At 45.2% G+C, this 17,931-nt stretch overlaps 1 protein-coding gene across 2 annotated transcripts in view; it reads left to right on the plus strand.

The window, feature by feature from the left end:
• The first annotated feature begins 4,332 nt into the window (after positions 1–4,332).
• The window catches only part of ME3 (malic enzyme 3), a 188,631-nt gene continuing 175,032 nt past the window's right edge, over positions 4,333–17,931 (plus strand). The window contains exons 1-2 of one of the 2 annotated variants that reach the window (XM_036324741.1): positions 4,333–4,464; positions 4,818–5,015. In XM_036324741.1, the coding sequence (XP_036180634.1) occupies positions 4,833–5,015 (183 nt within the window). In that variant the 5' untranslated portion in view covers positions 4,333–4,464; positions 4,818–4,832. Of the gene's footprint in view, positions 4,465–4,526; positions 5,016–17,931 lie in introns of those variants that run through there. The other variant, XM_036324742.1, reaches the window with a different exon arrangement.

Consider the following 17,931-nt stretch of genomic DNA (forward strand, 5'->3'; position numbering starts at 1 on the left):
GCTAGGGGGCTGAGCGAGAAGGGAGTGCTGAGGCAACCTCCGGTAGTGGCGTAGGAAGCAGCTCCCATCTCTCAGGCTGGAGGAACAAAGGGAAGAGGCTGGGACCATCAGAAGCTGGACACATGGAGGAAGAGACCCATTGCTAAGTTTTCGGGGCCTGGTGAGGCTGGTTCTGGAATGTAGGAAGCTGGGACCAGAGGCTGATGGTGGGCAAAGGGCTATGGCTGGGTCCTGGGAATGCTGAAAGGAAATAATAGCAAGCTAATAGAAAGGAGAGAATTTCCCCTCTTCAGCCTTCAATCTCCCTCTAGTGCCCCCTATTGGCAGAAATTAACAGGAAACCTGCTTGGGAAGAACTAGTTTGCAGAGTCCAAGCTCCAGCCATAACCCAGAGAATTGTTATGAGATTAAGTGAGTTAATATCTATAACCCCCTAGAATAGTGCCTCGCATGTGGCAAGTGCATTCGAATGCACTTTTAAAAAGCACAAATAAATACATTAATCCACCAAGAACCCATGTGGGAAGTAAATGGAAATCCCAGTTTTATCCATGAAGATGAGGGGGCTTTAAGAGGTCACATAAAATGTCCAAGGTCACACAAGCTCATCACTGGTGAAGTCAGGGCTGTCTGAATCCAAAGCTGTTGTTTTAACCTCCAAGAACCCCTTTGAGGCTCAGAGAAAGCCGGCACAACAATAAATCACTCACAGAGAGACAGACTGTGAACGTGCAACAGGAGAAGTACAAACCACAGCCTCTGGGGAGCGTGTGGGTGGGGGGCAAGCTGCTGCAGGCTGGGGATCTGGAAAGACTTGCTGGAGGATGAGTGGAGTTAGGAGGGAAGGACAGGGCTGCGACTGGTAGGTGCTGCAGCAGAGGAAACAGCTTGAGCCAAGGCCAGAGTGCAGGGCATGTAATTGGAGTGGTGAGCATGTGGACAAGGAGGAAATAAATGCTCCCCGCCACTCTCCTTTGGTAGACAAACTATAGAGTTGAAGTATCTCCAGATATTAGTAGTAGCAACGTGAATTAAAGAGCTCTTTGAGGGCAATCATAAAAATACATCTTGTGTAGAATGTTATGCATTTGTGAAGCAATAGGATTAACCAAAATATAATGAATTGTTAATGCACCTCCATTGTTTTTAACCCATATGTAGGGTCATTAAAATATGCTTACAGAAAACAAATAGTCTTGTTTAAAAATAGCCGGCATTAAAACTCTAACTTGAAGCTACTTGATACTGTTTTAACAATGTACAACATTTGGTTTCAATCAAGTCCACTCCTTGGAAGGTTATATTCAAATTTGATTCATATCCGTTTTATTTATTTCAATGAATTGAGTGCATTCTTGGTTCCAGGCTCTGTCCCAGGTACTGGAGATGCATTGACATGTAAATAGGGGTTCCAGTCCTCAAGGAACTCCACCTAGTAGGGCAACAGGTAGATATGCAAATCTCTGTAGTCAGAATTGAAAGGCAAAGGTGCTCTATGAGCTGGGAATATGGAAGCTCTGGCCAGAGAGGATAGGAATGGGATTCCTTTCCAGCCACCTCAAGAAGCAACACTACGACTACGGCAGAAGTCAGTGAGTGGGATGTGAAGTAAAAGGGGCCAAGATGAACAATGGAGACTTTTTAGTTCAACACAGTGCTGGACCAGACCACAGGGCTGACAGTTAAGGACGTTAAAGTTGTCTGGAGTTAGAAAAATTTCTGGAACATTTTCATGGCTCTAAACCTGGCCTCTGTGATCCTACGATCTGTTCTAAAAGTAAGGAAGTTGCCACGAAACCAGAGAAAAACCATACATGCCAATAATAATAGCCAACAGTTTCTGAGCATCCACTCCATGCCAAGCACTTTCATATAAAATGAGCATTATATCTGGACGTGCAGTTCCCCAGGAACCATTCTCTTCTACCTTTTGGTAGGAGGCTACCCACTGAGCTTTAGCAGAGTGCATGCATGCCTTTCCCTCTAGAGACAATAGTTTCCCGGCTCCCTTGTAGCTTGATGTGACCATGGGACTTAGTTTTCACCAACAGAACTTGAGCAGAAGTAATAACGTGTGCTACTTCCACATCACTTCCCTAAATAATTATTTGCCCTCCCCTTCCTCTTTCCCTTTTCCCATTGGCTGGGATGCCGACGGGCTTTTAGTGCTTCTGTGGAGAGAACAACAGCCTGGAGACAGAGCCTGAGTCCCTGGACAGTTCTGTGGAAGAGCAGTCACCTCCCCTTGCTCCTGCCTTCTGCAGCTGCACCTGAACCTGCCTTTTGCACCTTTCCTCTGCTATGGCCAAAGATCAAACGCACAAAAGAAAAACAATATAGTTAGAATTATGTCTGGGATAAGAGAATATAAGCCACGGGTGGGGACATGCAAGATGTTCATATGTAAACTGTATGTGCTTTAGTGAACAGACTGTATAAAAATTATCTTGGCTTGTTTGGGAGATTGTGTTGTTCACATCCTGGTTTCTAGCTGAATTTTAAATGACTTAGGTTACCTATTAAGTGTCCTCCAGGTGAGATGGAGGTCACTGTGTCGAACAAAGGCAGACTCATTCAACAAATAGTTCTTGACAATTACCAAAGGTACCAAAGACGGAACACACACACACACACACACACACACACACACACACACACACACAATCTACCCCCAGGATGTTTGTCAACTGGTAGGAAGATGTGCAAATATAAAAACAGTGTTGAGAGGAAAGTATCAGTTAATATTCAAGTTGACTCAAACTGGTTTAAGAAGAAAAAAAAAAATCACTTATGGGCTTATGTAAATATACAGTCCAAGAGTAAGCCTGGCTTCAGGCATTCAAACCCTATTGAATTAGAATCTTCATGGATAAGCCTAGAAATCTGTGTTTAGCCCCACACCACCACCCCCCAACCAGGTAATTTTGATTCTGTGTCAGAAAGCACTGCTTGATATAGATCACTAGAGCTGCACATTGGAGATTGGACTGGAAAGGGGAGAGCCTGAAGGAAAGGGTCACTCCTGAGGGACAGGAGGGGATCTCTGAGCACTGTGATATCCGCTTTGCACTTAGAACAGGCCAGAGCGCACATTCTGAAGGCTGCCTGCATGGGGAGCTCGGAAGGGGAGTCAGTAGAGGATGATGCCATCTGTCTGGTCGTCAGTTTGAGTGTTCACAACCCCTATGAAAGTGGCTGCCACTTCCCTTCATTCGCCCTCTATTGTGAGACTATGTATCAAGCATTGAGCTAGCTAGGCAAGGAGGATACAGGGCTTACAGGCAAAGAGCCTTGCCTCATGAAGTTCACATTCTAGGGAGAGACAGACAGTAAACAATTAGAAAAATGAGTTAATACTGGCTGTGCTAAGTTCTTTGAAGGGAAAAACTCTTTAGTTTCTAGTGGAGGCCAACATTGGATAAAGCAAAGAAAAGGCCTTTGAGCTGACAACTTAGTGGAGACCTGAGAGTATGAGCATTCCAAGTAGAGGCAATAGCAGGTGCAAAGGCCCTGGGGTGGGAGGGGCCTGAGTGGGGTGGAAACACGGGATGGAAGAAGTGTAGCTAAAACTCAGTGAGGGGGAGAGTGGAGTGAAATAAATCTGAAAAGTTGGCAGGAGCCAGGCTATGGGTTAACCTGTAAGCACCCAAAAGAGTGGATTTTATTCCACACACAATGAAATGTTCGCTTTAAAATGAATCTTCTGGCTACTGAGCGGACAACGTGTAAAATTAAATTCAGGACTAGATGGACACAAGGTCCCTGTCTGGCCCCAACAGCCCCTGGCAGGCTCCGCGGGGTCCCCAGAAGCCCTCTTAGTAGCTATGGACCCTGTGTCAAGCAGTGTTGCCCAACAGAACTTCCGGCAAAGATGGAATGTCCGTCCCTGTGCCGTCCAACCCCATAGCTGCCATGTGCAAGTGGCTCTTCAGCATGTGAAACGTGGCTAATATGACTGGGGAACTGGACTTTTCACTTCATTCCATTTCAATTCCTAGAGCCACGTGTGGCTAATGGCCATGGTACTGGATGGCACGATGCAACACTGAGCACTGGATGTCTGAGGCTTTCTATTCCGAATGGCGGAGCCAGGCCCTTCCCCCAGTAGTGGGAGCTTCAGAGGGTATGTGGACCCCTACATGCTAACCCTCTCCAGGCGGTCAGCTTGTTAAGATGGAGAGGGCCAGGGGGGCGGCGGCGTTCTGCGCTTCATTTGATCTCTGGGAAGGCACCCGCAGGGGGTTATGAAGAGCTCCGCGCGCGTTCCCAGGGGAGCCCCCGCACTGCGAACAAGGTCTCGGGGACCACTCTTTCTGGAACGCACCACCTGGCGCTCTTCAGCCGCCAGCCACCGCGCGGTCCAGCCATTGGCAGGAGAAAAACAAGGGCCCGCAGCGCCTCGCCCAGCCTGCCGCGCGGCGGGGGCCGCGGAGACACCGGCTCCAGGCGCAGGACGCGGCTCAGGTGGGCTGGGGACCGAGGGGACCCAGGCGAGCGCGGTCGCAGGTTCGGGGACTCCTCGCCGCGCGGTCGCTTCTTCCCGGGAACGAGGGCAGGGGTGACGCGGCCGTCACCCGCACAGATCTGCTTCCTGGGCTTGCTTTCGCTTTGCCCTGCGCCTGGCGAGGCCTGCGCACCGCAACCGGAGAGCGCGCGCAGGTGGCCGCCGAGGAGGGGCGGGGCCGGCGCCTCTCAGCCTCCGGGACCCCGGCCCTGCTCCCGAGGACGTGTCCGGGCCCCAGGCACAGCGCCCTGCAGCGCGCGCGGGCCTGCCTGGCCGGAAGGCGCCCCTGACCTTGGTTTCTCCCCGGTGCCAGGTCTGCTCAAGGACCATGGGCACCGCGCTGAGCACGGGCCCCAGGCTGGCTCTCCTGTCCAGTCGGGCCGGCGGCGCCGTCCCGCGTTGGGCGCCCTCGGAACCCGCCCGCTGCAGCCACTCCAAGCCCGGCCCGGTGCGCCCTGTGCCCCTGAAGAAGCGAGGATACGATGTCACCAGGAACCCGCATCTCAACAAGGTAACGGTCCTGCAAGGTAGGATGGCTCTAGTGGAGATCCTGCGGCGGCGCCCCGCCTCCTGGGCCTGGGACGGATCCTCCCAGGCGCCCTTCCAGCGACTAAACATTTTTGCCCTGCAGGGGCTTGATTTATCTCGGTTTGGCTCCCCCACCCCTCCCCACCCCCATCCCTCTTCTGCTTAGAAAGAGGTGACCAGTAACGCAGGGAGCCCAGTTTCTTCTGTGAGAACACTATAGACCGGGTTAAGGTCTTTGTGGCCAGTCTGACCTGGTGTCAGATCTCCCCTCGATACAGAATAATTAATTCTCATGATCTTGGGCAGTTGCGAGTCCAAGCTTCCTTATCTGTAAAAGAGAGACAGTTGTCTCCGTGTGGTGAGATTTAAAGAGAAAATGGAGGTAGCGTTCTTTGCATAGTACCTGGCACCCTGTGAGAGGAAATGTCAACTGAGGTTATTATTCTGAGATAAAAATTAACGTGAACCAGGGAAAGTCTAGAGTTATAGACACTTTAGACCTTGAAGAGGAATCAGACATCTTAACTCAAGCCTCTCCTTTTACAGATGAGAAAATAAGACAAAGGGAACGTGCCCAAGGTCACTGACTAGTTAGTTCTGGCAGCTGTGCCACAGGAGTCCAGATCTGGATCTCTGGTACTCTGGTACTTCAGGCCACTGCTAATGTGGTGCTTAAAGTACACACGTTTGTTTCTGGGATAGAGTTTAGTGCCACTGGTTCAGAGGACTGAGCTGAGGAAGACGGAAGAGTATTAAAACCCAGGAAGCAAGAGGCCTGGATTTTGACGCCTGTCACCCTACACCTTCTCAAATTAAATTTCTCTAAGGTTCAATTTTCTCTGGCTTAGAAGGGATATTATGACAGATTCACCATTTCTACCTCATTTAGTTATTGTGACAATCAAATGAATGGCTGAATTTGATATACTTTAAATTATGTGAAGCCCTTGATAAGTAATTACTGCAAAATAAAAATTGTAATAATTTCTTTTTCTCAGGATTGTGTAATTCACGTGTGGAAAACGTGTTGTTCAGAAATAGGGACAATTGTGTAGATGCTAAGTCTTGTGATTGTTCCCTGCAGAAATAATAGAAGAAGATAAGAAAAAGTCTTTCTTTCTAAGTCTATATATTATATTATATTATATCCTTTAAATATTCCTACTTGGGAGTATTTAAGATGTTTTGTGAATTTGAGTTACTATGGTAGCCAGTGTTAGAAAATAAATTAACGTACTCAAGCAAAATGTGCCTTTTAACTAAAAATATCTAGAGGGAGGGTTGCAGGCAAGGCTTGATCCAGCAGTCCAGATGGCATTCCCTAAGGACGAAGGTTTTCTCTGGTATTTTGCTCTGCCAATGCAATGTCACCTTCACCTTCAGGTCCCATTCAGTGCAGTCTTTCACCTCGATGCTGCCGTAGTCCTGCATCTCCTATTTCACACCATCCAGGGATAGACACTCTCTTCTAGTAGCTCCTATGGAAAAGACATTTACTCTGAAGCCTCAGAAAAATAATCCTTCTGTCTCATTGACTCTTATTGGATCCCCTTCCCATTCCCAAACCAATCACCATAACTTAAGCCAGTCAGGGCCCACCCCTGGAGTTAAAGATAGAATTTAAGGTAGGGCCACCCACACTAATGGATTTAGAATAAAGGGGATGTGGTCTCCCCACAGTAAAATTGTGTTCTGTCATCAGAGGGAGAAGGGATGGATGCTGGAAGGCAGTGGCCACTCTGGAATGAGGAGGGAGTCTAGGGTGGTGCCAGGAGAGTCCAATCGCCTTCATCCCACTGGAATGCCACTTTCTTGCTGTCCTGCTTACTTCCGACACTCAAGAGTCTCTGAGGAAGACTTGAAGCTTCGCACTGTCTGTCAATTAACAGAGCACCTGTGTTTACCATTGAGAACATTTTTTTCTGCAAAACTATGAACTCCTGCCCTAACTGGTTTGGCTCAGTGGATAGAGTGTTGGCCTGCGGACTGAAAGGTTCCAGGTTTGATTCTGGTCAAGGGCATGTACCTTGGTTGCGGGCACATTCCCAGTAGGAGGTGTGCAGGGGGCAGCTGATTGATGTTTCTCTCTCATCGATGTTTCTAACTCTCTATCCCTTTCCTTCCTCTCTGTAAAAAGTCAATAAAATGTATCTTAAAAAAACAACAACTATGAACTCCTCCAGGGCAGGAACTGGTTTCATGCGTTTGTGTCCAGCAGGAGGTCGCTCCTGAAGCATCTAGCAAGGGCATGGGCATAAAAACTAACACTATGGTTTTGGAATATGTTCATTTTGACAGATCAGGAGAGGCCTTTCATTTGAAGCCTGAGGGCAGAGGGTTGTCAGGAGGTAGGGTTCTCTGAGAAGGAAGGGCCAGTGAGCAGGCCACACCTGGCTGCCCTTGTGCAATGACAGAGTCTGTCACAGCTTTGTCATGTCCTCGCCATGTGATCTAATATTCTTTTTTTCAGCATATTCTTTTTTAAAAATATTTTTTTATTGATTTCAGAGAGGAAGGGAGAGGGAGAGAGAGATAGAAAATCAATGATGAGAGAGAATCATTGATCAGCTGCCTCTTGCACACCCTCTACTAGGGCTGGAGCCTGCAACCAGGCATGTGCCCTGACCAGAAATCCAACCATGACCTCCTGGTTCATAGGTTGAAGCTCAAGCTCTGAGTCACACAGGCCGGGCTCAGCATATTCTTTATGACAACAGAATTGGAGCTAGATGATTCCAAGTTCCCTCCCAGAGTCTAGATTCTCTAACTGATTCAAATTCACCAGTACATCTACTTCTGTTTCATTTTTTATTAATATTTTGCCTTTCTCCTAAAATTTATGTAATGACCTCTTCTATTGATTGAGATTGTAGCAACAGAGTAGGTCTTTGATTACATATTACAGGATATCAGCCATATTTTACTTACAGGCAACTACCAACCCCTTTTTATAGGGATATCTTCATCGGCAGGTATCATCCCTATTCTATTAATGTAGGAAGTGGACTCTCAAACGGTTTCTGCCCCCCCAGTTCACCTACAGCCTCTTTGGGGCAGGGCTGTTCGATTTCCCACTCCCCAGATTGGATGCGAGTCGCCTCCTGTTCGTCTTACCACTCCGTGTTGATTTCCTTTTGGCGTGAGCACCTGTTATGGCTGAGCACCTTAGGGACAGAGTCCCTATCCTGTCACCCGACTCTCTCTCTGACTTGAGATGCTCAATAAATATTTGCTCTTTAAGTGACCCAATCAGCTGATGACCCCTGTTCTCTGAACTTCATTGACCTGACTGCCACTTTTACCGTTGGCCTAATGCTCTCATTGCCCAGAGAAATGATGATAGACAGCCCATTGGAGGAAATGCACCTACTTGCCCCAAATCTTCCCAAACTTCAGGGTGTTTCACTGAAGGGGTGTGTGACTTCCCAGAGTGCATCAGCCTTTCCTTTGGACCCACACGCCAACAATGATTTTCCCGATAAAATTCCATGGACTCTCCCTTGCCGTTTTTCAATCTCTTGATCTTAAAAGTCTTGGAAAAAAAGGAATATAAAGGGTGCTTAGTCAAGTCCCTTTGATTAAGGACTAGCACATTTCATGCAGTGGGACCCCCAGGAACTGCAAAGCACCGCAGGTGACCACCTTCCCACATGGACTTGATGTGTTTAGATCACTGAACCCGTAAAGGCTTGGTGGCCAGCCCTGCAGCACTGGCTGCCCGTCTGAGGCTGCACTGGCTTCAGCTCACTCCCTTTTAGATCCGGTGGTGATTTATTAGGCTCCCACACAGCTAGGATTTGCCTTTGATTAAAGTATATGTTTTTGTTCGGTGCCAGCTTAGAACTTGATCTTGCCTCCTTTTGATGGGGGGGCTCTGTGATCACACACTTGGCTCACTGATCAATCAGGAGATGATGGCTGGGTTGTGCGGAGAACTAGAAGTTTGTGAATGATGCTGTATTCTGCCCTAAAGCCAGATAACATAATATGTCTTCCCAAGACCTGCTTCTGATGTGATGTTGGATTGGGCCTCTGATAGAAAGAGAAGCAATGGATTATTAAGTAAACATTGGGTACATAACTAGCAGTTTTCTCTAGATTTGAGCTCTTCTGCAGGCATTTGGGCCACTGGAGCTCAGATACTGTTCACATATTTTAAGAACAAACAAGCAGAGGCAGGATGGAATGAAATCCTTTCCTGTCAAATACTGTCCTGGATTCATGGAATTGATAGCATTTGGTATTAGAGCTTTGTGCTTGGAACAGCTAAAAGAACTTGTGTTGGTTAGGCTAAAGGTTAGGCAACTGTAACAACGTGAACACCAAATACTGAGGCTCAAAAAAATAGAAGTGTCTTTCTATCTTATAAACAAGTCTGGGTAGGCAGTTGCAGGTTGGTGTGAGGTTGGATTTGTTGCTTTTCCCTCATCAAGTGTGCATTTACATTTTTCATGGTCCAAGGTGGCTGCTCTAGCCTCTGCTATTAAAAGCCAGTGGAAAGGAGAAATGTCTTTGAAGGGCACGAATTGGGCATTGCAAATATCATTTCCATTCACATCTGATTGGCTGGAACTTGGTCATATGCCACACCTAGCTGCAAGAGAACCTGGAAAATGTAACCATTATTAGCAGGACACCCATGTCTTCAGTGAAAAATTCTACACATTAACAAATGACAGAATGGATATTGAGGAACTGCCACGAAATTTTTTTGAAACTTTAATTTTTTTACTGTAACCTTTAAAATTTTACTCCAACCTTTAAAATCTATCAGTTTCTCTACATCCCCACTACCACCAGCCTTGTTCACTCGGTCATCATCTCGTGTCTCGATTATGCAGGAGCCTTGTCACTGGTTTCTCATCTTCCAGGCTTGTTTCTTTCAACCACTGCTCTGTGACGGTTAACCACACCTTAAGAGGCTGAAGCCTTGCACACATCCCTAACCACTCTCTTTCTTTCAGACCCTATATATCCAATCCTCAAGATAATCCTGCTCTATCTTCCTGCTCTATCTTCAGACTAAATCTAGAATCCAAGCCCTGCTCACCACAGGCCCCACTCTGAACCAAACTACAAATATTTCTCTGCCGGTTGACGGCAGTGGCCTCTGAGCTGGTCTCCTTGTTCCACTTAGGTTCCTCTAGTTTATTCTCCACACTATAGCCAGCACGATCCTTTTAAGAATTTTTTTAAAATATATTTTATTGGGTTTTTACAGTGAAGAAGGGAGAGGGATAGAGAGTCAGAAACATCGATGAGAGAGATCAATCAACTGCCTCCTGCACGCCCCCCAGTGGGGATGTGCCCGCAACCAAGATACATGCCCTTGACTGGAATAGAACCTGGGACCCTTCAGTCCGCAGGCCGATGCTCTATCCACTGAGCCAAACCAGTTCGGCAGCATGATCCTTTTAGAACTAAATTTGATCATGTTACTCTTCAGCTCAGAACCCTGCGAAGTCAACATCCTTACAATGCCTTGTGTGATTTGACCCTCTCTGACCTCATCTTTGCTACTCCGCAGCCTCACGCACTGCCCAAGCCACTCTAGCCTCCTCACTGTTCCTCAAACACTCTAAGCATACTCCTACCTACAGTCTTTGCACTGACTGTTTCCCCTTCCCGGAACACATATCCCCCAAATAGCCATGTGGTTAACACCCTCATCTTCTTCAAGGCTCCTCACTTTCTCAAGGAGACTTATTCTGCCCACCCCATGTGAAGTTGTAAATAGTCCTTTCCACCTTCTTGGCCACCCTTAACATGGTCTGCTTTTCCCCCATGGTATTTGGTGCTTAGTAAACATACTATTTAATTTCCTCACTTATTATATCTCTTGTTAATTGTTTGTATTTCCCCACTATATTGTAAGCACCTTGATGTTGGACTTCCAACCTATAGAACTGTGAGAAAAAAATTCCTGTTGTTTAAGCTGTTCAGTCTATGGTATTTTCTTATAGAGCCTAAGTGGATCAAGATACCATACTCCTCATCTCCCAAGGGGCCAAAAAATTGGGGAGTGTAGGATGGGATGCCAGGATCGCAGGAGGGAGATTTGCTACTCTTGGAACCCGAAGTTGATGCTCAGGCAGTATTTTCTTGTAAACATGTTGTTAGGAACAGTTGAATTGATTCCCAAAGAAAGTATATTATGTCTTTGATTAGCATTTGTGTGATCATTATGAAGATTTCAGAAATGCTGGCTTATGTTTATGAATGCTTAATTCAAAATACAAAATACTAAGTGGAATCTATAACCATGAGTGTTACTGTAAAAGATGTAACTGTAAAAAAACTCTTGGGAATAAAAGTGTAAATATGATTGTGTTAGGGCAGTGGGATTGTGGGAGATCTATTTTCTCTTTATATCATTTTCTTTAATGTTCCATTGTCTTTTCAATGTTAGGTTACAGTTTCTGTTGGGAATTAAGTTTCTAGAACCAAGGTAGAAACATTCGGACCAACTTTTGCAAGTTGACCCTTCTGGAACACAGGGGTGGCTTTCTTATCAGGTGGAAATTCCTGTAAAATAGTCTTATTTCAAGATTTGCCTGCATGTAACTAGTTATCTTCTAGAGGTGACAGTTTAGATTCACGTAATAGGAATCCTGCTTGTTCTAAAGAGAGTTGTAAATGAAAATATCTAGATTATGTAAGTGTTTGCGTGGAGGCAGAAGTGCATGCTGTCGGGCGCAGACTTGGGCCAACTGGCACCTACGCCAGGCAGAGTCTGGGATCTCCATGGAATCTCTGTGGACACCTTTTCAGGTTCATCTTCAGTTCCCCTGTTTCCAGTTTCTCTTGATCTTCTTGGGCTTTTGTAGACTCTGGGGGTTATGGCTTCATTTCACTGTGCATATTTGTCAATTCTCCCAAAGGTTTCTTATATCATCTACCCTCTTCTTTGCAAATGCCAATCTCAGAGTGGGGAGGGGGGGCCTTCTGATTCATACGCCCATTGCAAAGGGGTCACTAATGTGTGGCACTTCTGTTGGCAACGGCATGGATTAAAGTCAGCCTCTGAACCCCCACTTTGATGTGGAGAAAGGGCACTGGGAAATCCTTTGGGGTGGTGTCCGGCTGCCTCTCCAGTGCAGAGCACAAAAGATGCTCTATGATGGTGCAATGAAAATCTGAGGGCTATCCTACGATTGGGGATGCAGAGGTCAGCAGTAAAAGCATGCATTCATTCTGTACCCAAATGGTTGCCTAGCAGCCTGGTTAAAACACGACTCTAACCAAAAGGACACAGTAAAGAGAAAAACATACTCAGTCATTTGAGGAGAGGGATTTTTGATGGAAAGATCATCAGCTTTTGAGGAACTTGAATAAGAGAAAATCAAAGCTGCATTTGCTTTTCAAAGTGATATTGAAACTAGAGGGACCATGGGGGATTGGGTTGAATGATGAGCAACTTGAGAATATTATTTTGGGAGAGCATTTTGTCTGGGTTCTGTACTGTTTGGTGGTAGATCTATGTGGAGCTCATTGCATACTTGAAACACCCTGCATGGTGTGGAACTCTGGAGAAAGCAGACTGTGTTACTCCCTTGGTTTTGTTTTACTTGGTTCTTTCACAAAACAGAAAGGGGGGGCCAACACCTGCTCACAAGGTGGCATCCCTTCTGAGTTGCTGAGCTGTCCGGTGACTTCCGCAGTGGGAGAAAGGCTGCAGGTGCCCTCATAACTAAGGTGGAGCTGGGTCTCCTCACCCTGTAGACATCCCCCTTCCTCTGGTATCTGAGGGAGGTGTTGAGGATTCCAACCCAGATTCCCATTTTACTGAATTGCCTTCGGTAGGAGAATGCCTTATGGAGCAAATTCAAATGCTAATGATAAGAGCTAGCATTTTGTCAGGACATACAATGTGCCAGGAACTGTCCTAAGCAGTTTCTATACCTTAACTAAGTTAATACAATACCACCACCTTCTGAAGTATAGTGTCATAGTACAGGTGACAAATCTGAGGCCCAGCGAGGTTAGCTACTTGCCCAAGGTCATGCTACTTGCCCAAGGTCATGCTACTTGCACAAGGCTCATAGTGGCAGCGCCGGGTCTTGAATCCAAGCCATCTGGCTTTAGGGCCCACATCCTAAGCCCCTCTGCTCTGCTATCACTCCCTGTGTGCAGGTGCCCTCTGGCTCATTACTAGTGCATGGAGTCTGATGTTCTGGGGCCTTGCTAGGTACTGAGAGGGGTGTTCCCTGCCGTGGGCCTCTGATGGGCTGTCATCACATCCATGGTCTGTTAGAATCAGAATCTAACAGAATCAGAGTTAAAGGGAACTTTAAAGATCACTGGATGCCTTCTCTTCACCCTTTAAATAAATGTAATTCTCTCAAGACTCATTCGTTTATTTATTAAATTTATTCACTAGGCATTTGCTGAGTACCTGTTACATTTTAGGCAGTGGAGACCCAATAGTGAAAGCAACACTTCTTTTGCCTTCAAGGAGTTAACATGTAAGAGGGGTACCGGTAGAAAAAATTAAAAATAAGAATGAATGAATGAATGAATGAATGAATGAATGAATGAATGAATAGAGGGGTACAAGTAGGGACCAGTTAGTAAGCAGGCATTTCAGTCCAGTAGGTTGGTGTGAGGAGAGGAGCGTAGGCCCCAGGGCTAGAGGAGCGAGGGAGCAGGTGCAGACACACTCCCTGTGCAGTGTTGTAGGTGCTGACATGGATGGAGGAGGACGTGGCAGATGAAGGTGGTGGAGGAGAAGACATCTAGATCACACCATGAAAGACAATGGCTTTTTCTCTGAAAACAGGTACCATTCGTGCCAATGTGCAGGGGCCCCGTTTTCAGAGAACTGAATAATAGTATAAACCCTCATTAACTCAGATAGAGTTAATGCTGTATCTCCAGTGCTGTGACACGCGCTTTGATTTTGTTCTTTTCCTTGCTTTTGTGCTGTACAAATCCATGGGACGCCATTCAGATTGGGCTCACATATCAAAAATATTAGCCTACTCGAGGGCGCAGTTCTCCAGGGACACCACTGCCACACTGCCTTCCCTGATAATGCCACGTGGGAGTGACTTGTTCATCCTCTGCACTCTTTTGGCGGTTAGCTTGAGTAGTCATGCTCTTTCCACATTGGTCTCAGTGTACATTCACAGTGGGTGTGTGTCTCCATCTTGTCTTCTTCAGAGCCAGGGCTGTCTTAGGCACCACATGGGTTTCCGAGTAAACCCTCAATGAAAATGAGTTATATGATCCCTTTCACATTTCCTCCTGGACAGACCAGAAACCATCACGGTGAAGACTGTGAATATCCAACCCCATTTGCCATCTCTTCTATTTTCTATAAACTAAATTATATTTAGATCTTTCCATGGAGCCTGGAAAATTTTGAAGCCAAGATACATCTTGTATTTTATTTTTTTTATTTTTTTTTTTTTATTGCTTAAAGTATTACAAAGGGTATTACATATGTGTCCATTTTATCCCCCCGCCCTAGACAGTCCCCTAGCCTCCCCTATCCCCCAATGTCTTATGTCCACTGGTTATGCTTCTATGCATGCATACAAGTCCTTTAGTTGATCTCTTACCCCCCTACCTCCTGCCCCGCAACCCTCCCCGGCCTTCCTGCTGCAGTTTGACAATCTGTTCGAGGCAGCTCTGCCTCTGTATCTATTATTGTTCAAAAGTTTATAATGGTCTCTATTATCCATGAATGAGTGAGATCATGTGGTATTTTTCCTTCATTGACTGGCTTATTTCACTTAGCATAATGCTCTCCAGTTCCATCCATGACGTTGCAAATGGTAAGAGTTCCTTCCTTTTTAGAGCAGCATAGTATTCCATCGTGTAGATGTACCACAGTTTTCTAATCCATTCATCTACTGATGGGCACTTAGGCTGTTTCCAGATCTTAGCTATGGTGAATTGTGCTGCTATGAACATAGGGGTGCATATATCCTTTCTGATTGGTGTTTCTGGTTTCTTGGGATATATTCCTAGAAGTGGGATCACAGGGTCAAATGGGAGTTCCATTTTCAGTTTTTTAAGGAAACTCCATACTGTCTTCCATAGTGGCTGCACCAGTCTGCATTCCCACCAGCAGTGCACAAGTGTTCCTTTTTCTCCACATCCTCTCCAGCACTTGTCGTTTGTTGATTTGTTGATGATAGCCAGTCTGACAGGTGTGAGATGGTACCTCATTGTTGTTTTGATTTGCATCTCTCGGATGATTAGTGACTTTGAGCATGTTTTCATATGTCTCTTGGCTTTCTGAATGTCCTCTTTTGAAAGGTGTCTATTTAGGTCCTTTGCCCATTTTTTGATTGGATTGTTTATCTTCCTTTTGTTAAGTTGTATGAGTTCCCTATAAATTTTGGAGATTAGGCCCTTATCAGATATGACATTGGCAAATATGTTTTCCCACACAGTGGGTTTTCTCGTTGTTTTGTTCATGGTTTCTTTTGCTGTGCAGAAGCTTTTTATTTTGATGTAGTCCCATTTGTTTATTTTCTCTTTCGTTTCAAGTGCCCTAGGAGCTGAAGATACATCTTTTATTTTGATCATATACATTTCAGGAATCCATTTCTTTAAGAGAGCTTTCTACTCTGATGCTGTACCATGTGCACTTGATCTAAAAAACAGCACCTTTATGATGAGAGTATGTATTCTCATCCTTGAGGCTGCTATAAAGACATTAGATTTAGACCTACTACTGCTAGCAATAGGTTAAAAGGATTTTGGAGGTGAAGGAAAGTATCTGGCTGGAACCAAATGTGTGACTTCTTCACCTCCCAGTGGCACAGCCCATGCCCAGGTGTTAGGCAGCAGAGCATACTGGTTATGATCTAGGGATTTAGAGTCAGAAAAGCCCCAGGTTCCCATTCCTGCTCTGCCATCCACTAGATTTGAGATCTTTGGAAGGCCACTTCATTTCTCTAAGCCTCAGTTTCCTCATCTGTGAATGGGATTGATAATAAAATATACCTACTTCACAGGGTGCTATAATGATTAATGTACATAAAGCACATTGTAAGTGCTTAATTCTCAACTAACCCACATCTCTAAAGCTTTTGTTGCATTTCTAACACAGTGAGAAGTCCTGTATGGGATCCAAACTCATTCTCCATGGGTGTGAACACATCTGATTTTGCAGAGACTTGATAAGAGAGGAGTGAGTCAGGGAAGAAGCAAGTTGGCTGGAGACTTCAGTCATAATTTTTCCATTCCTGATAGAGTTTAAGGGTGATCTAGACTTTTGTCTGAAAGAAACTTAAAAATATCACTAGCTTTGGAAAACTCAAGTGCCATTTGAAGAGCTGGTATTTTAGGAAGTTGAGACTGGTGTTGAAGGGAGTGGCTACCATCATACCCAACAGGAATCTCAGGATTTTGTCCCAACGTTTTGGCACATTCTACCCAAGTTTTTAAAAACTAATGCTGAAAGAATATTCAAATTTAGCTTGATCTGTTTATCTATCTCCCCACCTGTGTGTCTATCTATAATCACTATGGCACTCCTAATTTCATGACATTATGATAGCAAAATAGCAAGACAAGAGAATATCAGCTATGATAGTTTAGCATAAACATTAAAATGTTGCTGTACATCTAGCTAATGAGGGCCTGGCTATGCCCACTTCCCCCAGCAAAGAGTTTAAGATAGTCCTACATTCTCCATGGGTAATTACTAAATACTTGCATGCACACATTTTAAATGAGCATCTCTCCTCTGGCAGAAGTCAGAATGAACATTCCCCAGGAGACCATTATGAAGTCATCGTGTCCAGCCCTTTGTTTTCGAGCAGATACTATCCTAACATATTACCACTATTTTATAGATAAGGTTTCTGAGGCCCAGAGAGATCGAATGTCCTGCTCAGGAAGCGAGTTGTGGACGTTGACTGTCGCCCCCTTTGGGTGGTGTTCATCTCTTAGACCCACTGCCTTTGAAAGGTAGCAAGAACAGCATGGATGGACCTGGAGAGCATTATGCTAAGCGAAACAAGCCAGTCAGAGAAAGATAAATATCACATGATCTCACTCATTTGCAGAATATAATGAACAACATAAACTGATGAACAAAAATAGAGCCAGAGGAAAAAAAGTATTTTAGAATATAATAGAAGTAATCCTATTATTTGCAGGTTTTTAATATTTCCTGCAACTTGTGTGATATTATACCATGTTGTACAGTTTTGGTAATATTATTACATTTAAAATTGTTTTACTTGAAATATTAAAAAAAATTCTCACCTGAAAAAAACAACTAAATAAATAAAACTGAAGATTAAAACAAAAGAAAAAGAAAAAGAAAAGTAGCAAGTTGCTCGCCATCCTGAAATAGTACCGGAGTCCGCCTCAGTGGACAAGCACAGTGCTTTTGAGTCTCTCCATGAAAGGAGATGCTTTAATATTGAACATTGTTGTATATTGCAAACCTACACATCTGCTAACACAGCTCCTGCTGTCACTCCTATGTGTCCATTTCTGATGAATGGGCATGCTCCTGACTCCCAGCTTCGTTTCAGGTTTTCTATTTTTTCTCTACAGTAACATGATCTTGAAGACAGGTCCACAAACCATTTGACAGAAAGCTCAGCCCTCATGTCAGACTCTCCCTTCTTATCTCTTTTATTTTTGGTCTCTTCCAACCCATAACTACTTGTTTTGACTGGTGAAATCACTTCGGGTCACAGGACAGGGAATAGCCATGCAGTTGCCACCTGATAAAGCAGGAGTAAAGATAGACAGTGTGGAGAAAACACTATTAACAGCCATTTTTAGAAAGAGGCTTTGCAATCTGCCTGTCAGAGCTGAAAGATTTCCTCTGTTCTCACACTCCATGAGCTGGCAGCCGCTTCTCCTCCTGTCTGAGACGCCTCAGGGTCTGCCTCGCCATGCCTGTGGGAGATGATGGCATGGGT

The sequence above is a fragment of the Myotis myotis genome, unplaced genomic scaffold (assembly GCF_014108235.1).
Source record: "Myotis myotis isolate mMyoMyo1 unplaced genomic scaffold, mMyoMyo1.p scaffold_m19_p_10, whole genome shotgun sequence".
NCBI lineage: Eukaryota > Metazoa > Chordata > Mammalia > Chiroptera > Vespertilionidae > Myotis > Myotis myotis.